This window comes from Panthera pardus, unplaced genomic scaffold, assembly GCF_024362965.1.
Source record: "Panthera pardus isolate Hobbes unplaced genomic scaffold, ASM2436296v1 HiC_scaffold_27, whole genome shotgun sequence".
Classification (NCBI taxonomy): domain Eukaryota; kingdom Metazoa; phylum Chordata; class Mammalia; order Carnivora; family Felidae; genus Panthera; species Panthera pardus.
Window position 1 is genome coordinate 29,758,808 of NW_026526843.1, and position 23,388 is coordinate 29,782,195.

General features: G+C 51.9%; 1 protein-coding gene across 7 annotated transcripts in view; it reads left to right on the plus strand.

The window, feature by feature from the left end:
- The window catches only part of SEPTIN6 (septin 6), a 67,163-nt gene that overhangs the window by 35,457 nt on the left and 8,318 nt on the right, over positions 1 to 23,388 (plus strand). For all 7 annotated transcript variants that reach the window (XM_019421873.2, XM_019421871.2, XM_053892108.1 and 4 more), the window contains 6 exons: positions 592 to 778; positions 3,765 to 3,926; positions 11,174 to 11,270; positions 15,016 to 15,184; positions 18,214 to 18,346; positions 21,229 to 21,419. In XM_019421873.2, coding sequence (XP_019277418.1) covers positions 592 to 778; positions 3,765 to 3,926; positions 11,174 to 11,270; positions 15,016 to 15,184; positions 18,214 to 18,346; positions 21,229 to 21,419 — 939 coding nt within the window. The remainder of the gene's footprint in view (positions 1 to 591; positions 779 to 3,764; positions 3,927 to 11,173; positions 11,271 to 15,015; positions 15,185 to 18,213; positions 18,347 to 21,228; positions 21,420 to 23,388) is intronic.

The window sequence follows — 23,388 nt, forward strand, 5'->3', positions numbered from 1 at the left end:
GTGATCCTCGTGAAGCAAGAGTAAGCGATCTGAGGTCGCAGAAGGGGTTTCTAGCAGAGGCGGGGAAGGCCGTGTGGGAGAGAAGGTGGACATTCCATGGCTCCTGAGGTCTGGGAGGGCAGGATTGGGACGAGAAGAGAGAAGTGGGGCATTCCAGAGTGAAGGTACACGGATAGGCCTAAGTTTGGCTCCTGCGCGGACCAAGGAGGTGGCCGGCCTGACGGGATCGGAGGCCCACTGAAGGGAGATGGAGAAACCTAGCAGGATGTGCAGAGTCAGATTACCGAGGGCATTTTCAACTTCTAAAAGGGACTGGATCAGGGCGCCTGGGGGGCTCAGCCGGTTGAGCGTCCGACTTCGGCTCGGGTCACGATCTCACGGTTCGTGAGTTCGAGCCCCGCGTCGGGCGCGCCGCTGTCAGCCCGGCAGCGTAGAGCCCGCTTCGGATCCTCTGTCCCCCTCCCCCGCCCCTCCCCCGCTGTGTTCTCCCCCGAATGAATAAATATTAAAAACTAAACTAAGATCAAAGGGGCTGGATCGAAAGCCCAGCTTTGGCAGCCGTCAGGCCATTTCCCTGCTCCCCCCCTTTAGCTACAAGCCTATCGTGGAATTCATCGACGCCCAGTTCGAGGCCTACCTGCAGGAAGAGCTGAAGATCCGCAGGGTTTTGCACGCCTACCATGACTCCCGAATCCACGCCTGCTTATACTTCATCGCCCCCACGGGTCATTCCCTGAAGTCTCTGGACCTCGTGACGATGAAGAAGCTGGACAGTAAGGTGCGGGGGCAGGGGCGGGGGCAGGTGGGAAATCTAGCTTACCGGTCTCTTGCGCAACGCGGATGCCAGATTCCGGGAGAGGATTTGTGGCCTCCTCCCCCTCTCCTTCATTCCCTGTCCCTCAGACGGTGTCCCAGAAAGATGGTGTCATGGACCCAGGGCCCGTGTTGTGCGCTTCGCGATCTGTTTTGCCAGCGCTGGGCGTGGGTTTATCCTGAGCCGTCTTTCGGCCCTGATCCCTCTTGGTTAGGAGAAGGCTGGATACAGGCAAGGCGGCCGGCTGGGTCTAGGGGGCTCAGCCCTTGGCAACGGAAAGGTGTTTTTCCTTTGCTCTAGTATTCACCGGCCTGTCCTAGGATCAAACGTGCAAAACTTCACTTTGAGAGTTACTGTTCTCTATGATCCGTAATTATTTCAACAATGACCGCTGTTGCTTGTCAAATCCTCGTCCTATGCCACTCCCGTGCGGGGACCTCATGGAACATCTCCTTGGATTCCCACAACTCTGTAGGCAAACGCTATCATCCCCCATTTACAGAAGGGAAAACTGAGGCTCTAAGAGACTAATGACTTGCCTGTTGTCATATAGCCAGCTCCCGGCAGCATCTAGATTCGAACTCGGATCTGTGACACCAAGTTATATGACCTCCATTCCGGAGAAAGGTGGGGGGGGGCGGGGGTCAGGCACGTCCCGCTTTAAGAGAAACTGGAAAATGTAAGTCCCGCACCAGATTGGACAAGAATTCTTCATGTGAAAGGATTATTTCCTTTCTGAAAGAATCGATGCAGGATTCTTTTTTTTTTTTTTTTTAATTTTTTTTTTTTAACGTTTATTTACTTTTGAGACAGAGAGAGACAGAGCATGAACAGGGGAGGGGCAGAGAGAGAGGGAGACACAGAATCCGAAACAGGCTCCAGGCTCTGAGCTGTCAGCACAGAGCCCGACGCGGGGCTCGAACTCACGGACTGTGAGATCATGACCTGAGCCGAAGTCGGAGGCTTAACCGACCAAGCCACCCAGGCGCCCCGATGCAGGATTCCTTAAAAAAAAAAAAAAATACATTTCCTCCCTGACATTTCATATGTGCCTGGCACTGGGACCAGTACGTGAGATGCAATATTTTATTTTCCTCCTTCCAGTAATCCAGGGTGGCAGATACTATTATTCCCATTCACTCATGAGAAAACTGAGGCACAGAGAGCCTAGTAGGTTGCTCCGGGTCAGACAGCTTGTGATAGGTCTACGATTTGGACCTAGCTCTCTCTGACTCCAAGAAATTTTCACTTTACAAAAGTCTAATTTATATGCGCTATTTACTAGCACCTCGGCGCTGAAAACCGACATTCAGCTATGATCAAAACAGGAGTAATTTTTTTCATTTTTTTGCAGCACCGAGCTCGCCAACCCGTGACTAACTGCCTGCTCTGGAAATGTCATCATGCCCTGCATGTCCTGTACAGGGCAGCAGAGAGCCACGCGCTGGTGGCCTGGTGGCTGGGTTGGGTTAAGTAGGCAGCCTTTGGCAGGTGTGTCTATGGGGACCAGGTGAAAAGCGACAAGGGGGATCTGCTCTGCCTGCTGTCCCACCTTGGCTTTGACCTCCCCCCAACCAGCCTCCTGAATAGACTTCAAGAAAGGTGCCTGCAGGGTCCAGTCCTTTCACCTAGCACCGGAAACTGGCGGCAATCTCCAGAGGTTCTCCTAAGGCAAAGTGCCGAGCGGGCAGAGTTCATCTTCCAAGTGTAGGGCTCCTTTCGGGGCCCAAGCACCACCCACGCTGCCGCGCCGGAGCCTGCTGGCAGGAACGCCTGTGGTCTCCGTGCGAGCCTGAGCTTGGGTGTGCCCTGTCTCACGAAGGCATGTGCATTTCACGATTCTTTACTTTCCAGCAGTAGAAGCCTTGTGCCTTCTTGGAGTAATTTCAAGGAGTAGGGTTCAGGTGGATTGAACTTCGGGGTGGCCCTGGGCCCTCCCCCTGCTGTCTGAAATCAGGCATGTCTACTTGCTTGCTTTATGCGGAAACTAACCGTGGAAGTCGGGCAGTATAACTAACCCTTTTTGTATGAAGACTCGATCAGACTGTAACTGAGAGGGTCTCCTTCATCCAGCCGGGTTGGTCCATAAGTTTGCTGCCAGAAGGGGGCTGGGTGTGCATCTTTACCGAGCTCTGCCCTGCCTGCCCTCCCTGCCGTCACCGGAGTGGGTGGGTCACCGTCACAGTGACTGGGGCTAGCCTGCATTGGATAGGTTGGGACAATTCACTGTTAACAAGGAGTGGCCACCTCCCCCGTCATCAACCACAGATTCTCAGCTGTCATCCTTCTGCTTTGAATCACCCGAGCAGTGGGGTGCCTCGGTGGCTCAGTCGGTTAAGTGTCCCACCTTGGCTCAGGTCATGATCTCATGGTTCATGGGTTCAAGCCCTGTGCCGGGCTCTGTGCTGACAGCTCAGAGCCGGGAGCCTGCTTCGGATTCTGTGCCTCCCTCTCTCTCTGCCCCTCCCCTGCTCGTGCTCTGTCTCTCTCTGTCTCTCAAAAATAAACGTTAAAAAAAAAAAAAGGAATCACCCAAGCAGTGCTATTGATATTAAGATATCACACAGCTCATGAGCTTGGGTCTGAGCTGGTTAAGACTATGGGTTTAGGAATAACGTTAAACTTGGATCTGGATCCCAGTTCTGCTACTTACCTGCTCTGTTGCCTTGGACAAGTTACTTAGCCTGTCTGTGCCTCAACTTCTCATTGTAAAACGAGAGGGTTGTTGTCAGGATGAGTTGGCTTAATCCATGTAAAGCACTTAGTTCAGTACTCAGCACTTAGCAAACAGCACCCATTGTCATTTATTCTATTGTAACCTGGCTACAGAGGTGGCCAGTCCTAGACCATTGGTTTGAGCTGTTCCTTCTGACAGCTGGTGGAGGTCCTCTGTCACGCTATCAGCCACAGATCACCAGCAGTGATCCCACTTTGCTCCTTCCTTCCCTAGGTGAACATCATCCCCATCATTGCCAAATCAGATGCCATTTCTAAGAGTGAGCTAACGAAGTTCAAAATCAAAATCACCAGTGAACTTGTCAGCAACGGGGTTCAGATCTACCAGTTCCCGACAGATGACGAGTCCGTGGCAGAGATCAATGGAACCATGAACGTGAGTTCAACAGGGGTTCAACTTTCTGACCATTTGCTGTTTATTTGTATTATTATTATTTTTACAAACTAGCCATTAGACATCCCTGTCCGTTTTAGTGTCGTCAACTCTCGATCATCTGAGTCTCAGGGGTTTGTGAGGAAGGATCCAGAACCAAAACAGCTCCTCTCCCCTAGTGGTGGCTGCTTGAAAGCCTCAGAGATGTAGAGATTAATTGCCAGAGACCGAGGGAGGGAAAGGGCAACTTCAGGAAGAGTCTGGAGCCGGGAATTTGAACCTCTCCGGCCACCCTCCTCTTTGATGCCGCCTTGGTCTAAGCCAGCCCCCACGGGACCGCCAGAAAGGCAAACGGTCTTCATCTCTGACCCAAACAATGCCATGGCAACCACGGCCAAAAAGTTGGCTTGCTCCTGAGACTGCAGGATAATCCGTACTTGGAGAACGGAGCCCTCTGCCCCCAGGAGGAAAAATGACATATAGCCTCCGATTTGTCTGGTGACTAGAGAAATGTTCTTTTTAAGTTTCGGGGTTATGCTTTGCTTTATTAAGTGTGAATGAATCAAAAAAACCACCCCGACTTGCCATCTTTCCTCTCCTTTCTCATTTCCGCCCCCCGCCCCCAACTGGAGGAATGAGTAACGAGGGACGGCGGGGAGTCCTCGTGCTTCTTTACAACGTGTTGATGCTGTTGCTGTGAAATCTTCAATGTTGTGATTTCAAGGAGACAGCTAATGGCTTTCAGAAAGCCTCTGCTTTGGGAACAGATTTTTTTTTTCCTCCCTGTTGAGAGGCATCAGTTTTTCCTGATGACATAATGCCTGGGTATAGCCAAACTCAGGAAAGCCTGGTAATAAAAGCCGTTTTTAGAAAACTTTCCTGCCGCCGCTGCCCCCAAGTTATCATTATGGCATCAGCTGCCCACCTCCTATGAACTGGCCAACAAATGAGCGTAGCAGGGCGGTAAATCATTGTCTCCGCCTGACTTCCTGCCCATCCGTACACCTGAGATATGTTCGTGACGAGGAGTCCCTCATCATCTCTGACAAATCTGGCCCCGAGAGCGAGGCTCTGTGGCTTGTGATGGGCGGGGTTCTATCCTCTGACCGATCTGAGCAGGAGAAAGAAGGGGGGGGTGGTGAACAGACAGATGGGTGCTTATTCTCTCAAGCAGTCAGGGCGTGTTGATGGAAGCCAGGCTCTGTCATGAAAAAACCTGAAAGGGTGCCTGGCCTGCAGAACGAGGGGAGCCTAGAGAGAAGAGTCATGTGGTGTCACTGGCCCTGATGTCTGGAAACGTTCAGTCACCTCAGAGCATCAGGCCCCGTAGATAATGTTCAAACTTGGGTTCCCTGCTGGGGCGCCTGGGCGGCTCAGTCGGTTAAGCGTCCGACTCGTGGTTTCGGCTCAGGTCGTGATCTATCGGTTTGTGAGTTCAAGCCCCGCATCGGGCTCCACGCTGAGGGTGCAGAGCCTGCTTAGGATTCTCTCTGTCTCCCTCTTTCTCTCTGCCCCTGCTGTGTGTTCCCTCTCTCTCTCGCTCTCTCTTTTTCAAAATAAATAAAATAAACTTTAAAAATTATTATTATTTAAAAGAATTTTTTTTTAATTTTTTTTTTCAACGTTTATTTATTTTTGGGACAGAGAGAGACAGAGCATGAACAGGGGAGGGGCGGAGAGGGAGGGAGACACAGAATCCGAAGCAGGCTCCAGGCTCTGAGCTGACAGCACAGAGCCCGACGTGGGGCCTGAACTCACGAACCGGGAGATCATGCCCTGAGCTGAAGTGGGATGCTCCACCCACTGAGCCACCCAGGTGCCCCTAAACTTAAAAAAATTATTAAAAAAAACCCTTGGGTTCCCTACAGCTACCTACAGGTAGCTTTCAGGCTTGCGGTTTGCTTTGCTAAGAACAAACAAGGTAAAGAGTTCCCCGCAATCTCGACGCATCCCCCAAAACGACCTCTCACTCCTTTGCGGATCAGGAGTGACAGTCATTTGGGGCTCAGCTTCAAGGTTGGAAACTTCTCACGCTCTGAAGCCGCGGTTCTCAGCCACGCTGCTGTGGCTTCGAAGAGGTTCTGGGTCATTCCTTATAAGCGTGCCAGTGTTTCACTTTGAAAAACTAAATTTGAGCGGCTTTAGGGTTATCCCTATAATAACACCACTCAGCACCCATTCCCCGACATCCCGCTATGCTTTTTTGAGCGGGAAAGCACAGGCCTGGACTTGGGCAATGCCCACGGGAGGGGGGCATGCATGTGAATGCCCCTTGTGAGGGGCAGAAAGGGTGGGGAGTGGTTGCTCTGAAATACATACACGGGATTGCTCAGCCTGTCGGCCACCAGAACAGCCGTGTCGAAAGCCCCCAAGGTCTTCGGACAAGCTGTGGTGTACGGGGCCGTGTCATCAGAAACCTGGGCGTGGGTGGCAGGAGGGATGGGTGCTGGCCTTTCAATCCTGGATTTGACTCCAGCCCCATAGCCTCAGCCACCCCAGCCAGTTGTCACGGGGACTGGTTTGGAGGAAGTAGAAGAAGCCTCTTGCCTAAGTGGAGAAGAGTGTGCGGCCATCCCGCCGCTCCCCGCTAGGGATTTTCACGGCAGGAAATAAGAGTAATGAGGTCACATCCTCCGCCTTGGCTTATGGGTGGGTCTGAGAAACCACTTCAGATTGGGGGTCGGCGAGAGAAGGGCGTTGAGAGGTCTGGCTGCCCGCCGCTTTCAACCCTTGCTCTGCTAACTCTCAGGGTTGTGGACGTGAATACTAAAAATTGCGGGGCGCCTGGGCGGCTCAGTCGGTTAAGCGTCCGACTTCGGCTCCAGTCGTGATCTCGCGGTTCGTGAGTTCGAGCCCCCTGTCAGGCTCTGTGCTGACAGCTCAGAGCCTGGAGCCCGCTTTGGATTCTGTGTCTCCCCCCCTCTCTCTGCCCCTTCCCCAGTCACGCTCTGTCTCTCTCTCAAAAATAAAATGAACATTAAAGAAATTGTGGTTTACATACACAATGGAATACTACGTGGCAATGAGAAAGAATGAAATCTGGCCTTTGGTAGGAACGTGGATGGAACTGGAGAGTGTGATGCTAAGTGAAATAAGTCATACAGAGGAAGACAGATACCATATGTTTTCACTCTTATGTGGATCCTGAGAAACTTAACAGAAGACCATGGGGGAGGGGAAGGAAAAAAAAAGCTAGGGAGGGAGGGAGCCAGACCATTAGAGACTCTCAAAAACTGGGAATAAACTGAGGGTTGATGGGGGGGTGGGATGGGGGGAAAAGTGGGTGATGGGCATGGAGGAGGGCACCTGTTGGGATGAGCACCGGGTGTTGTATGGAAACCAAGTCGACAATAAATTTCATATTAAAAAAAAGAATTTAAAAAAAAAATACTAAAAATTGCTACGTTGTTCACATTGACAGTTGTTCTCTGAATGGCTCAAACCACAGCCAGGGGCCAGGAAATAAGCCCAGCTACTTGACTCGGCTCAGTTGGCTGGCCATCTGTGAGGTCTTGGGTTTGGCTCCCCCAAAGGCACACGACCCCGGTGAGGGCACGTGGGTGACGTCACCAGTAGGGTCGCAGGGAGACCCACAGCCGGCAGCCTCTCCCTTCTCCTGAGGCGGCAGTGCCATTTCCAACGTTGGCGCGTCCTTTGGCGAGCATCACCAGTCAGAGCCTGAAATGGGAAATCTTGTCCACCCTGGGAGGAAGCCACTCCTGATCGGGTTATTATCAGACAAGGAATAAACGGTCCTGACAGTCTCCATTTCACCAGGCTGAGGCGAACGGTCATCCAGCCTCCCGAGCGTAATGGTTGTACTGGAGCAGGAATAGAACAATTCGTGCCAATTGGATCATCAAACACTTTATTTTTTTAAGTTCGGTTAGGATCCTACTTTTTTTTTTTAATTTTTAAAGTTTATTTATTTTGAGAGAGAGAGAGAGGGCACAAGCTGGGGAGGGGCAGAGAGAAGGAAAGACAGAACCTCAAGCCGGCTCTGCACCCTGAGCGCAGAGCCCGGGGTGGGCCTCGAACTCACAAACCGTGAGATCGTGACCTGAGCCGAGATCAAGAGTCGGATGCTTACCTGACTGGGCCACCCAGACGCCCCACACCAAGTACTGTAAAACATACTGAGAGGAATTTAGGGTAGACACGAGGTGAATCTGAGAACAGACTCCCAAGAGGAGGCTTGAGAGTATCTCTTGCGTTTCCTGGGACTAGGGCTTCTGACACCTGGGGGGCAAATCTGCCCGTGGTTCAGCCACCGCACCATCTTGTGGCCTTCAGAGTCTCCTCCCTGGGCCCCCACATACAAAGTGCCACCCCCGGGAGTGTGGTTGGTTGGTTTAGCGTCTCCCCACTCTGCTCGACTTCCTCCTGGTTGTCAAAGCCACCGGGCTCTCAGGAGTGGCAGAAGGAGAGCCAGACAGAGCCCGGCCCGTGATTCCCTGCCCTTCATGGTTAACTGGCTTCCAGCGGATGCCATCTAAGCCAGGAGGCAGAGCGCAGGCTCCTGTGGGTGGCTGGGAGAGGCTGGCAGCTAAAGCACCGTGTCCTTCCTGCCCCCCAGGAAGATTTGGGCCTGGGACTTAGGGACCTAGACAGGTCGCTTCCCCCAAATCACAAATGGGGTGTATGATAACCGCCCAGTAGTGCTGTTGAGACAAGCCAGTGAAATCTGCCTGGGGGCCCTCGGAAGTGATACCCTTGCATATACTTATCTGGACAGACTTGGATGCCAGTTGCAAAGTGTGCTGTGGGAAGTCTCAGGAGCCCTCTGAAGCTGCCTTGGCGGGGGCTGTGTCTTGGAGCCGGGACAGATAAAATGACAGCGCTGTAAGGCAGAGGGGAAGCAAGTGACCCCATCATTCTAACTAACAGTGTCTTGTGGAGATAAAAATAACAGGCCCAAGGGAATAAAAACCTGACGTTTTTTATGCCTTTATTCTCTTCTTGGTGTTTTTTTTTTTTTTTTCTCCTTTCCTCTAGAACCCAGAGAAGTCCCTCCCACTTGACATGCCCTCCTCCATCACTTTCAGCTGAGAGCCGGGGGTGCGTGAGAAAGATACAAGGCGGTTCTCTTTCTCACCTCCTCCCTCGGTCTAGCCCTCAGGCATCGCCGCCCTCTGGCACTTTTGTGTCACGTGGCTGAAGCTTTGGAACCTCTTCTGTGCAAGAGAGACAGCATTTTCCCAGAAAGTGTTGGAGGGTGGATTTGAGGTTCCCAACATGTCTTGGGGCCCTGAGTGGGAATGAATTGTGCCCCGATGTCCCTCCTACAAAGCCGGGTGGCAGAAGTCAGGGAGGCTCTGGCCCTTGGGCAGGGTTTTCAGGACTTCATTGCCCCCTGAATTTTTCCAGAATTGAACTGCTTCTTATAATCTGGCCTTGCCCGGCCAAGTTCACCCCAGGGTTTAGAGTGCTCAGCCCATCTGCTGCTCGAACCCCCTACATGGGAGTGGCAGACCAGTGGTGGGCTTTGAAGCCAGATAGACCCTGGGTTCCGTCCCTGGCTCTGGTCCTTACTACGGTGTCTCTGCTGGCAACTGGGCCTCAGTTTCCTTCTCTATAAAATGGGGATAATAATACCTAACTTCACAGTGCTGTTGGAAAGATTCAATTGTTACTACCTCCTCTGTGAAGCCCGCTTAGATTTCACGAAGTCAGCTGCTCCCTCCTCTGCTCCTGCAGCTCTTGAATCTCTGTTTATAATCTAGACTTTACTGTAGTATTATTGCTGGCATGTCTTTCTCCCCTACCAGACTGTGCGCTCTCCAGGGGCAGGCTCTGAGCCTTCTCAACGTGGTACTGCTAATGCCTAGCACATAGCAGGGGCTCAGTAAATATTTGTAGAATGCATGAGGAAGCAAATGAGTCCAAATATCTGAGACTGAGGCCTATTTCTCCAAGCAGGCCAAGGAAGCTTCCCCCAGCGGACTTTTACTTGTCTGTGTAAAGCCCTTTGGGGTAAAGCCCCACCCAGGATCACCTGGTTTGTAAACACTATTTTAGTCAGTGGCTCCACTTGGCCAGTGGTCCCGGCACTTGTAACCTGGCCAGCTCCCTAGGAGACAGGGCGCTGTGTTCCCCAAGCTCCACGCTACCAGTTGGGGTCAGCTGCCTTTTCTCTGACCTACAAAACCTTCAGCAAGCGGACCTAGGTCCTCATTACCCCTGCAAGCACCACGCTCATACCCCTGGGTGTACTTTGTCTTTCTTTCCTCCCTACTATTTTCATGGCCCTGCTACTGCCATTCATGGAGTGTTTATTAAGCACCTACTATGTGCGGGCACGGGACCATACATTTGAACCTTTGGTCATATTCTGTCTTAGACGAGTCTGGGTATGAAAGTCAGGTGCCCCCAACAAGATTGTAAGCTCCTAGAGGGTGAGGGAGTGTGTCTTCTACTTCTTTTGCCTCCCTTACAGCACCTAAAACAGAACCCAGCACAGTCATGGGCATGTGGGAAAATACCTGTGGACTTGACTTCTAGGCTCAAGAGTTCAGTGTGAGCTCTTGCTCCGGGGAAGGATGAGAACAAGGAGTATACAGCTCAGTCACCGGTATGTACCGGTTTCCAGGGGCTCTCACCCTCTGGGAGGGGGCGGTGATCCTAGCCCCCTCGGTCCCCTTGAGCCTCTCTATCCACACGTAGGTGCCTCATCCCACTCCCCCATCTTCCAAAGGCTTTCCCCATCAGCACCTGTGAATTCTGAATAACAAGCTAATCGTTGTATCTGCTCATTATTCTCCTTATTTTCCACCTTCGCGTGTGCTGTATGCATTCAGCCATGTCAATATCACCTGCTGTGAATTTCTGAACAGGAGAAGCCTGGGTGAGGCCTCTTATGCCCACACAGCTCGGAGCTTAAGAAATGCCTCTCGGGGCACCTGGGTGGCTCAGTCGGTTAAGCATCCAACTTCAGCTCAGGCCATGATCTCACGTGTTCGTGAGTTCAAGCCCTGCGTCGGGCTCTGTGCTGACAGCTCAGAGCCTGGAGCCTGCTTCGGATTCCATGTCTCCCTCTCTCTCTGCCCCTCCTCTGCTTGCACTCTGTCTCTCACTCAAAAATAAATAAATGTTTCTTAAAAATTAACAAAAAAGAAATGCCTCTTGATGACGACAGGGAGGGACACCACGGTATGAGGGCCCGAGGCCCCAGAGCCAGGCAGCAGTCGTATGGACGGACGCTCGGTGCCTTTCCCCTGGAGCTCTGAGCTTTGGTTTGCCTTCTTTTGCAGGCGCACCTGCCGTTTGCTGTCATCGGCAGCACAGAAGAACTCAAGATAGGCAACAAGATGATGAAGGCACGGCAGTATCCTTGGGGCACGGTGCAAGGTGAGTGAGTCTCCAGGAGGCGGGGACAAGGGAGGCCCTACCGTCTGCATCTTTGCTTGTCTCCAGCCTCTGTGTGACCAGTGTCTAACTCGTCCCCGGTCTCTACCCATTCGGCTTGGGCTTCAAACAGCCACAGGCAAGCTCTGGCCCCATACCTCGATTCTCTGCCACGAGCCAGCTCTCTTTGTCTCTAATGGAGAAAGCGTTCCCAAAACAAAAACAAATGTACAAGGTGAAGCAAGGTAAGGAGCGTGCCAAGGAAGCGTGTGTGTTGGCCCGAGTGTACCAGGAGATGTACCAGAATATAGCAAATGATTAACAAACAACCCGGATACCCGTCCAAAACAGATTGGATGAGCTGCAAAGCATTCCTATCATGGGATATTAGACAGTGGTGACAACGCATGGGTTACAGTTACTTCTACATAAATGAATCTCAGAAACATAACGTGGGATTAAATAAATCATAGAAGAATACATGATGCCATTTATATGAATTCCGGAAGTAGACAAAACTAAACAAGATAAATATATTTTTAGGAATTCATACGTAAGTGCCAAAACTATAAGGAAAAATGAAGGATGATAAAGCCCAAAGTCAGGATAGTGCTTAAGTCCCGTTTCAAGACCAGGAAGGGACACGAGGTGTGGGTACTATTTCACCTGGGGTGTACATACATTGGGATTCATTTTTACTTCTTTATTTCGGTATATATAGGATTATTTTACAATTTAAAAACTGATGTATTAGGGTGCCTGGGGTGGCTCAGTTAAGCGTCCAACTTTGGCTCAGATCATGATCTCACGGTACGTGGGTTTGAGCCCCACGTCAGGCTCTGTGCTGACAGCCCAGAGCCTGGACCCTGCTTCAGATTCTGTGTCTCCCTCCCTCTCTCTCTCTCTGCCCTCCCCCACTTGTGCTCTGTCTCTCTCTGTCTCAAAAATAAATGAACATTAAAAAAAAAAACAAACCCAGACGTATTGTGGGGCGCCTGGTTGGCTCGGCCGCTTGAGCATCCGACTCTTGATTTTGGCTCAGGTCATGATTCCAGGGTCGCGGCATCGAGCCCCGCTGAGCGTGGAGCCTGCTTAGGCTTCTGTCTCTCTCCTCCTCTGCCCCTCTCCCCCACTGGTGCTCTCTCTGTCTCTAAAAAAAGAGCCCAGATGTATGTACACTCAGGAAACTTCCTTTTGTGGTCTGCCTGACACGTTGTATGTAAGTCGTCCCTGGGGCTAGTCAGTTCTGTGGATAAAGCAAGGCCTAGGCCACTGCCATGGGTGGAAGAGGTGTCTGGTCCTCCAAGTCTTCAGCTGTAAGCTGGGTCTCTGAGCACGGGGGCACCGTGTGCCAGAGGGACGCTGATTCACAGTACACTTGTCCCTGCCACTGAGCAAACAACAGAAAGAGGGTGGGAAGTTGTCCACCCCCATACAAGGCTGGCATGCTTTAGGGCGCACCAAAGACCCTCCAGTGATAGCTGGATTTTCCGTAGATAGGACAAGACTGGTTATCAGAGCTGTGCTAGGTTGTGGTGCTTCTCTGCCATCTGGGGCTGAGATCCTCTGCTAGGAACATTTGTGAATGGTTCCTGGACTCACGGTCCTAACTGGGAATGAGTTTGTGGCCTGAGAGACAGGAACCTGAAATAAAATGAGGAGAAAGCAGCAGGCGTGGTTCCAGTGACTTCGTCCGATTTAGATCACACACACCTAACCAACAAAGGGATTTTCGAAAGTTTTTGTTAGAAGTTGGAGTTCGCTGTCGCGTTCGAGTGACCTGAGAGGTTGCCTGACTGATGTGATTTCTTTTCAGTGTTTATTTGTTTTTGAGAGAGAGAGGCAGACAGAGAGACAGAGAATCCCTAGCAGGCTCCCCGTGCTGTCAGCACAGAGCCCAATGCAGGGCTCGAGCTCACGAACTGCGAGATCATGACCTGGGCCAAAATCAAGAGTCAAATGCTTAACTGACTGGGCCACCCAGGAGCCCCTGATGTGATTTTGAATGTTAGCCTAGGTTCTATGGCAGCGAGGGGCTTTAGCCCCAAGGCAATGGGTCTTTTTTGATTTTTTTTTTAAATTTTTTTTTTAACATTTATTTATTTTTGAGACAGAGAGAGACAGAGCATGAACAGGGGAGGGGCAGAGAGAGAGGGAGACACAGAATCTGAAACAGGCTCCAGGCTCTGAGCTGTCAGCACAGAGCCCGACGCGGGGCTTGAACTCACGGACCATGAGATCATGACCTGAGCCGAAGTCAGACGCTTAACCAACCGAGCCACCCAGGCACCCCTTTTTTGATTTTTAAAAAAAGTTTTATTCAATCTCTGCCCCCAACATGGGGCTCAAACTCAAGACCCCGAGATCAAGAGTCACATGCTCTTTGGACTGAGCCAGCCAGGCGCCCCAAAGCAGTGGGTCGTAAGCAGAGGGGTTATGTGAGCCCATCTGAGCTCTGACAAGGTTGCTCTGATGGCCACGAGGCAGTCTGCTGCAACTGTGCCCCACCCTGTCGTCCCAGACCCCCTCCCCGCGCCCACTACCCTCTCCCAGGCCCAGTAAGACAGAACCTAGGGTGAGTGTGCCTGTTGGTTGTCTCAGACACCACCGTCCCCACATGGTCAGGCCAGACACTGCTACAGCAGCCCAGTGGAGCCATGCCTGGAGGAGACACGGGCCAGAGGCTGCTCACAGCCTGGCGTTCCAACCAGAAGTCCACTTTGCTTTGCTTTGGTCTGTGTCTCCATCCTTCTTGGCCACTGCCCCGCATGCAGACCCTTTGCCATATGCCATACTCTTTTGAGGAGGGGGCTCGTTCGTTCAGGCCGGAAAGTGGGGTCCACTTTGTCCTGGCCACGTTGCTGTCAGGCCATTATCCACCCCCTAAAAAACACCTCCTTTGAAGCTACTACCTACCGTCCAGATGGGCCACACCTGCGGTCCACACCCCTCCTTGTCACTGCCATCTATAGATGTCCTTCTTTAGACGTGGCACCTGCTCAGAACCTTTGCCTGGCCTTTAGATTGCATGGGTCTGAATCCTAACTGCAATTTACCAGCCACATAACCTTGCCTATTTCCTTGGGCTATTTCCTTATCTGCCTGATCAATTCTGATTCTTCCGTCGAGAGTTAACTTAAGAATTGCCTCTTTGGTGAAGGCTTCACTCTGCTAGGAGTTCTTAGCGCACCCCCCCCCCCCCACCGCCGCCGCCCCCTTCTTCTGGGCTTTCACTGTGCCTTGGCCATACACCTCCATGTTGGTAATTTTTTACATTGTATTATATTCGTCTCTTTGCATCTACTTTTCCACTAAACTGTAAGCTCCTTAGGGCAAGACTCCATGACTTCGTTTCTGAATTCCCGGCGCCTCATACAATACTGGGAACAGAGATGCCGCAAATATGTATCGGGACAGATGGCTGAATGTGCATTCGCCATTATCCCCAAAGCGGTGCAGAGCAAACAGTCCTGTGAGTGTCTGCTCCAAGAATTTGGGTCGGGGTGCTACGGAATGTCTTCCCAGGTATTTTTTGGCCGTCTTGCAATCTTCCCTTACTGTCGTCCTTGCAACTCTTCATGGGCGTTTGCAACGGGAAAGTGAATCAGGAGGCACATTCGCGGGCTCTGCATACGCGAGGTGGAAAGGCGATGTCGCTGTTAGGCGCCTGGCCCGTCGTTTTGTCCGTTTCCGCTGCTCCTAGCCTGCCTTTCAGTGTGCTTTCAATGCCCCCGCCCCTGCCGTGCAGTTGAGAACGAGGCCCACTGCGACTTTGTGAAGCTGCGGGAGATGCTGATTCGGGTGAACATGGAGGACCTCCGGGAGCAGACCCACAGCCGGCACTACGAGCTGTACCGCCGCTGCAAGCTGGAGGAGATGGGCTTCCAGGACACCGACCCCGACAGCAAGCCCTTCAGGTACCTCTCTGGCCAGCCCAGCCCACCCAGGGGCTGCGGAAGGCTTGCCCGGGAGAATTCACACGGGAGGCGAGACGCGGGTGCCGAGACCTTAGAGCAGCAGGGCTGTCACCTGCCCGGTCCACTCTGTCGCCCCCGCGGCTGTGGCAGAGCGGGCTTGGCGAGCGCCCGGGCCCCGGAGGCCCAGAGGACCCGGGGTGCGGCGGGCGGCGGGCGGCGGGCAGGGGGCGGGGCGCCCAAGCTCCCTGCTGCGCGCGCACATAGGCACATGCGCACTAGCCGCGGGCAGCTCTAGCAGAGGGGACCCCTGAGCCGAGGCTCTTTTCCGCAATGTGGCAGTTTGTGCCTGTCCTCCGACCCACGTCCTTCAGCAGACTCCGACTGCCCCGCCGGGTGTCCAATCCGCTCCTTCCCCTCCTTCCCATTATCAAACCAGATGGGACCAGGTGGCCGTCATTGCACGCGTATCAGTGAACTTCAGGCCCTTCAGGCGCTGTCCCTAGTGTCTGGCGTTCAGGCGCAAGTTTTGTTTTGACCACCGGGTGTTAATAACCATTGACGTCCGTCTCAAATCAGAACTTGAGGTGCTTTCGGAGAAGAGGACCGTTTTCGAAAGCGGTTTGCTATGCCGACAGGAACCACACGCCAAGTATCATCGTCTGATCTGTATGCATGCGGCGTGACATAAGTCCCACATTTAAAAAAAATTTTTTCTTTTAATCTTCATTTATTTTGAGAGAGAGACAGCGTGTGAGCAGGGGAGGGGCAGAGAGGGAGGGAGACAAAAATGTGAAGCAGGCTCCAGGCTGTCAGCACAGAGCCTGGTGCAGGGCTCGAACTCACGAACTGTGAGATCGTGACCTGAGCTGCAGTCGGACGCTCAACCGACTGAGCCACCCAGGTGCCCCAAGCCCCACGTTTTAAATTATCATGTGGTGCCCTTTATTACAGCTCAGTCCCCCTCTCAGGAAATGTCAGGCTGCAATTAGGAAGTCAGGGAGATACTTGCCGGCTAAGAAAGCTTTCAGATGGGCTCTGAGTCCCATCTTTGATTTTAACTCAACGTTAGATATTCCTACCCCACTGCCTCCTTTCCGGAAATTCTCTCTGCCCTGGCTTTTCTAGCACCGACCTGTCTGGTTTGAGTCCTTCTCTCGCTACTCCTTCTTGGCCTCATGGCACGCTCATTTTCTTCAGCTTACTCCTTTTTTTAAAAAAAGTGTATTCATTTATTTGAGAGGGACAGAGACAGCGCAAGCTGGGGAGGGGCAGAGAGAGGAGAGAGGATCCCAAGCAGGCTCTGTGCTGTCAGTGGGACTCGAAGTCCTGGAGATGTGAGATCGTGACCTGAGCTAAAACCAAGAGCAGATGTTTAACCGACTGAGCCACCCAGGCACCCCCCGAATTATTTTAAAGTGCTTCCAAGCTCCAGGAGTTCTGCTTCCCTTACTGTTCCCTAACTTCCCCCAAATCCTCTGTCCCTACCAGCCCTTCGCATTCAGATCCCATCATTTCTTTTTCTTTTTTCTCCTGTTTCCTCCATACCCCACCCACCTCCTCTCTGGCAACCACCAGTCTGTTCTCTGTATTGAAGAGTCTGGTTTTTTTGTTTGTTTGTTTGTCTTTTTTTTCTTTGTTCTATTGTTTTGTTTCTTAAATCCCACATGTGAATGAAATCTCATGGTATTTGTCTTTCTCCGACAGATTTATTTCACTTAGCGTTAACACCCTCTGGCTCCATCCATATTGCGGCAAATGGCAAGATCTCATTCTTTGTGTGTGTGTGTGTGTGTGGCTTTTTTTTGTGTGTGGGAGTCAGAGATCCCATCATTTATTTGGATTGTTGGGAAGTCTGTCCATCATGCAGCAGCCAGAGTGGTCTTTCTCATTTTCAAATTGCCTGAAAAAAAAACCAGTCCTCCTGCTTAAAACCCTGCAGTGGATACATGACCAAGCCTGTGACACAGCGTCCAACACCTACTCTCTCCTGTCAGACAGACTCAGGAATCTCAACGCCCTCTACTTCACAGCTTGCTTGATCCCCTCCCGCCATGTTGAACTACGCCTGGTTCCCCAAGTACATCATCCTTTCTCCACACGTGCCTTTCCACATGCCGCCCTCTTCGGAGCATGATTCCTCCTCTTCTTCACTAGGCTGACTCCTATTTCTATAAAACTGAGTCCAGGCTGGGGTCAGGGAGACTTGGCCTAGGCATCTCCCAGTAGACCATGAGTTCCTTGATGGTGGGCATAGTGGCTGTCAGCTCTAGATGTTGAGTGACTAGTATAGTGTCACTTAGTTCTGTGTCTAACACGTGATGGAGTCTCACCAAGTGTTTGAAGTAGTTCATTAAGGGGCACCTGGTTGGCTCAGTCAGTTGACCGTCTAACTCTTGATCTAGGCTCAGGTCATGATTTCATGGTCATAGGATCAAGCCCATGTTGGGCTCGGCACTTATAGCATGGAGCATGCTTGGGATTCTCTCTCCCTCTCTCTCTGACCCTCCCCCCATCAAAAAAAAATAAATAAATAAACTTGAAAAAAGAAAGAAATAGCTCATTAACTATTATAGCTAGTTAATAGCTCATTAACTATTAACTCTGAAACTGCAGTCAGTTTCAGAGCCAGGACCTGGGAGCACAATGCAGAGGAAGGATCCAGATTAAGAGATGAGAGACCCAGCTTCCAGTCCCTGCCCTTCGCCTGACTAGCCGTGTGGTCTTGAGCAAATCACCTCACCTCTCTGGTCCGGTTTCCTCGCCTGTATAACCAGGGCACAGAAGCAGATGTTCTAAGTCTGCTTCTAAATATTGTGTCCGTTCACCAGGGCTGCCCTGTCCCCCTCAAGCAGCCCTGTGATCCTGCAGTCACATGCTAGGCAAGCTGCCTGCAGCTCTGCGGTTCTGTTTTTGCACCCGTCCCGGAATTGGGGGAGGCTGGGGGGAACCCGAGGAGGATCGCTGGCACCAGTTTTCATTGAATGGGAACTGTTCCAGAGGCAGGGGGATTAACCTGACCGTGTCTACAGCTTACAGGAGACGTATGAGGCCAAAAGGAACGAGTTCCTAGGGGAGCTCCAGAAGAAAGAGGAAGAGATGAGACAGATGTTCGTCCAGAGAGTCAAAGAGAAGGAAGCTGAACTTAAAGAGGCAGAGAAAGAGGTAAATGCGACCCTGAGTGCCCAGGAGGCAGGAAAGAGGGGGCTGAGCTTGGGCACAGCAGGGGCTTCTGCCCCGAGGGCACAGCCGGCTAGAGCCTTGCAGCTTCCAGGCAGGAAGGGGTGTGGTATCTGCAGCCCCGCCTTGGCTGGCACCGAGGGCACTGAGAGATCTATGTCTTCTTTTCTTCTTAATGTTTCTTTATTTTTGAGAGAGAAAGAGAGAGGGTGCACTCAAGTGGGGGAGAGGCGGAGAGAGGAGAACAGAGGACCCGAAGCTGGCTGTGCGCTGATAGCAGTGAACCCAACGTGGGGCTCCAACTCAAATGCGAGGTCATGACCTGAGCCAAAGTTGGGACGTTCAACCGATGGAGCCACCCAGGCAGCCCCAGATACATGTCTTTTTGATCCCTCATTCCCCAAGGCCAGGGTGTGTTCTCATTCTCTGCGCTATGCTACGTAATTCTCTAGAGCTGCACGCTCCCATATGGTAGTCACTAGCCACATGGGGCTATTTAAATTTAAATGAATTAAAATTAAGTAAAATTGAAAACTCGGTTCCTCCGCATTTCAAATGCTCAGTCCTCATGTGACTAGTGGCGATCGGATTGGAACAGCCCAGGTACAGAATATTTCCATCACTGCAGAAAGTTCTAGTGGGCAACGCTGCTCAAGAATCAAGACCTGACCTACCCCCTCAGAGTCAGGTGCCGACTCATTCTTTTCCCTCTTCCTGGCAGGTCAGAGCTTGGTAGGGACAGGTGATCACTTTCTTGGCTGTCCCACCCCACGCTACCTGCTTTGACGGCCACAGGGTAAGGTGTTCCCAGGCGGTCCTAAGTACCTTGCTGAAACCTACATCAGTGACAGCTGGGGCATTTCCCCGGTCACTTGGATATTTGGTCCCCGTTTCACATTAGCGGTAAGGGAACATCTGTGCAGCCCTGGCAAGTTTTTAAACTCCTGTTGGTCTATCTGGGGTTTTCATCAGGTAAGTCATGGCTGACAGAGTGAAGTTCGTCCTCCAGCCATTGCCTTGTCCCCAAGGTCCACTACCGGTTTGCCCGCTGCTGCCCAAGTCAGTGGCCTCAGCTACGGTTTTAGCCGTCAGTGACTGCTTCACCTCTCTGGGCCTCGAGACCCATACAGAAGGGAAGGACCGGGGCGCCTGGGGGGCTCAGTTGGTTGAGTGTCTGATTCTTGATCTTGGCTCAGGTCATGATCTCACGGTTTGTGAGACTGAGTCCTGCGTTGGGCTCTGCGCTGAGTGGGAGCCTGCTTAAGATTCTCTTTCTCCTTCTCCCTCTGCCCCTGCCCCATTCGTGCTCACTTTCTCTCTCTCTCTCTCTTAAAAAAAGTGGGGGGTGGCGCCTGGGTGGCTCAGTTAGTTGAGCGACCAACTTGGGCTCAGGTCATGATCTCACGGTTTGTGAGTTCGAGCCCCTCGTCGGGCTCTGTGCTGACAGCTCAGAGCCTGGAGCCTGCTTCTGATTCTCTCTCTCTGCCCCTCCCCCACTCATGCTCTGTCTCTCTCTGTCTCAGAAATAAACAAACATTTTTTAAAATTTAAAAAAAATAAAAGGGAAGCACTTACTTACTTCCCAAGTCTCTTCCCCCTGTCATCTGCTGTGACTCTCTAGGGTCATCACCAAAGTCCATGGCATGGATATTGATTTTATTTCAGTGTCACTTTCCAAAAAGAAAAATGTCACCCAGTAGTTTTGGAGGGAGTTGTGAGGAGATCTCAAAGATGGATGAATGAAAGGCCAAGGAACAAAAGCCAGGTTAGAGCAGCTGATGGGCAGGGCTTCCACCACCCTACCCCAAGTGGCTACTGAAAGCTGGTTTACACGGCAAGCCTGGCACCCACCGGCCCTCACTACGTGGCAGTCCCAAATACCTGTAGGACCCGGAGACCTGGCCCCCTCCGTCCTGTGCTTCGAGTGCTACAGAATCCTAAGTTCTCTCCAAAAGCGAGTGAGGTTATGCTTGGTCCATTCTTAGTATTCAGGGTAATCGATCACATTCTAGTTTGCCGCCACAACGGCCTGCCAGAATATACTTCCCATTCTCCTTTGGGTGTCTGATTCATTTTTTTTTAAATTTACTTAATTTTGAGAGAGAGCACAAGCCGGGAAGGGGCAGAGAGTGGGGGGGGGGGGCATAGAAGATCCGAAGTGGGCTCTGCACGGACAGCAGTGAGCTCGATGCAGGGCTCGAACTCCCGAACCGTGAGGTCATGACCTATGCCCAAGTCAGACGCTCGACCGACTGAGCCACACAGGTGTCCCCTGGGTGTCTGGTTCTATTCAGAGCTAGCTGGGTCTCCCCTTGGTCAAAGCTGAGGTCTCTGCACTCATTCTATTTTATAAAATTCTTTTATCTCTTTCCATGTCTGAGGACAAGTATTTTCTCTGAGCAGCTTTGGCATTGCGGAAGTCTTCTCTGCAATCCTTGATGATCCTCCTTGATTAAAGGCGCATAAGAAAAGGCAGGGGCCCCTTTCATATCGGGAGATCTCACAATATCATCCTCTAAAGAATGGTTTCACCTTGGACAAATTCTTTAACTTCTTCAACCTTCTGTTTCCTCATGACGTACAGATGATAACAGAAAGGCTATTGTTACTCACAATTAATATGGCCAGTCATAGTTCCCTGCCCATATTCAAGAGCAGAAAGGTGGAGGTAAAGTGGCAGGAGAAGGGAACTCTCCAGAACACGGTGCCCTTTGGGGCCCTCATATCAGTTCCTGGCAGAGAGTCTCCTAAGGTCCCAGGGCCCTGAAGGACGCCCCCCCTGCCAGTACCTACCCGCCCCGGGCCGGCTCAGCTGGGAACTCACTGTAAGCAAGGACTGTCCTCAGACTCCCTCTGCCCCCCGCCAGCTGCATGAGAAGTTTGACCGCCTGAAGAAGCTACACCAGGACGAGAAGAAGAAACTGGAGGATAAGAAGAAATCTCTGGATGATGAAGTGAATGCCTTCAAACAGAGAAAGACGGCGGCTGAGCTGCTCCAGTCGCAGAGCTCCCAGGCCGGAGGCTCCCAGACGCTGAAAAGGGACAAAGAGAAGAAAAAGTAAGTGCTAGGCTGCTCTGGGCTCCTGGCTTCTTTCTCCTCCTGCTCCTCCCCCCCCTCAGTGCAGGGCCTGGAGACAGATGGGCCTGAGGGCTGGTGGCCCGAGGTGAGCCGTGGGCTGACAGATGCACTTGGGGACCCAGAACTGGTCTCAGTGTCCCCTGAGTTTGGGTGACTTGAGAGTAGGGGACGGCTGACGTCCCAGAGGCCTGGCACCTGTGCTCGGCCGCTTAGGAAAGCCCTGCAAAGCTCTAGGTAGGGGGAGAGGGAGGGACAGGAGAGGAGAGGCCACCGGAATGTGGGAGGGGACAAAGAAGAAAGAAAGAAATCAAAAGAGCTCTAGAGTTGTAAGAAAGAGATGGATGAAAGGAAGGGTAGATAGAGGGTCGGGGGGAGAGAAAGTGCCTTGGCGGAGCCTCTGGGCACCCCCTTTCTCCCCAGAGGTTGGCGCCGATCTGGCTCACGGGCCGGCCTGCTCATCCTGTGTCCGAGGTGTTCACCTCCCCATGCCTGTAGCCACCACCCCCCCCCCCAACCCCATTCTCACTTAGCTGCAGCCAGCAGTTGAATTGCTGCTACTGAAGGCTGCTGCCCAGTCCTGGTCTCCCACCCTGTGCTATCCATCCCTCTTGGCTGCTTAGCTCTTTCAGGCCTGGGCTGCTGAGAACTTGGTGGGGAGACCTCAGATGCTAGTAGATTCCGTGTGGCCCACCCTCAAGGTGGAGAGTGATTGCACAGGGTGTCTAGGTCTCCTGGGATCTGGTAAGGCAGGCTAGCGTGGATTCCCGCCTACGTGTGGGTCCATAACCCTGACCCGATGCCAGGCTTTGCTTGCCGAAGTCACCCACTTGTCATCCCGGAGCCAGAGGACAGGGAAGCATTTCCAGAGGGATGTACACAACACCAGGAACTGTCCGGTCGTCCCTTTTGCTCTAGTTTCTGCAGTGGGACTCGGGGAGCCCTTGGAGGCATTGTTGGGCGATGTCCTTACTAAAGGGGCCTGAGGGTCTGAAAGGTGTCCAGGGTCATTGCCTTCTGTTCTTAGCTACTTGTTCCTGACTCAACTGTTGGACATTTGCCGGAAGGAGGAAACATCTAACTTGCCTCTGTGCCTGGCCAATCGCTTAGGAGTGAAACAGTGGCTTCCGTACAACAGTAAAAGATCTAATATTTGTAGGCACTCAACTTGGCAATCCAATGACTCAAAAGTGTAATTTGAACACTTTCACCAATCAGTCCAGAGATGTTTGTTACGGAGTTAAACCACTAGGTGTCAGATCACTGACTAATGAACTTTTTTTGGTGTTACCTGATGGATAAGCTTTAACTAGCCAGTAAAGAAGTGTCACTGGACACACTGATCTGGCACTGTGTGTTAGTTGCACCAGCAGGAATGGGTTCCTATTTTTAAGATCAGAAAAACCTAAATGTGTCTTCCGGCTCCAACCGGCTGCCTTCATAGCCTGTGGTATTTGTCAACGCAATCCCTGGGGCAGCTTCATGGCCCGCTTGCCGGAACTAGGAGATTCCTTTGTTTGGACCCCACTGACACTAAACTATAAATACTCCCAATTCAGTTATTCAGTGGAAGTTTCTCTCAGACCAGGTTCTCTCCTAGTTGTCTCACGTGAACTGATCCCCCTCTCTCACTCCAGGCAGAGGACCCTATATAGGGAGGCGTGTCTCTCCAGTCTCCAGGAATATTTGTAATTGTTGATGGCGCCTTTGTCCAATTCCGAGACGTATGAAAACCTTGCTGGCGTGTGGGACTTCATATTAGCAATCAGGGCAAAATAGACTGTCGTCTCCCATCTTTCCAGACACAGAAATGGCCCAGGCCTGGGCTTCTTTTTTTGTTTTAATAATTTTTTTTGATATCTACTTACCTTTGAGAGAAAGAGACAGACAGAGTGTGAGCAGGGGAGGGGGCAGAGAGAGAGAGGGAGACACAGAATCCGAAGCGGGCTCC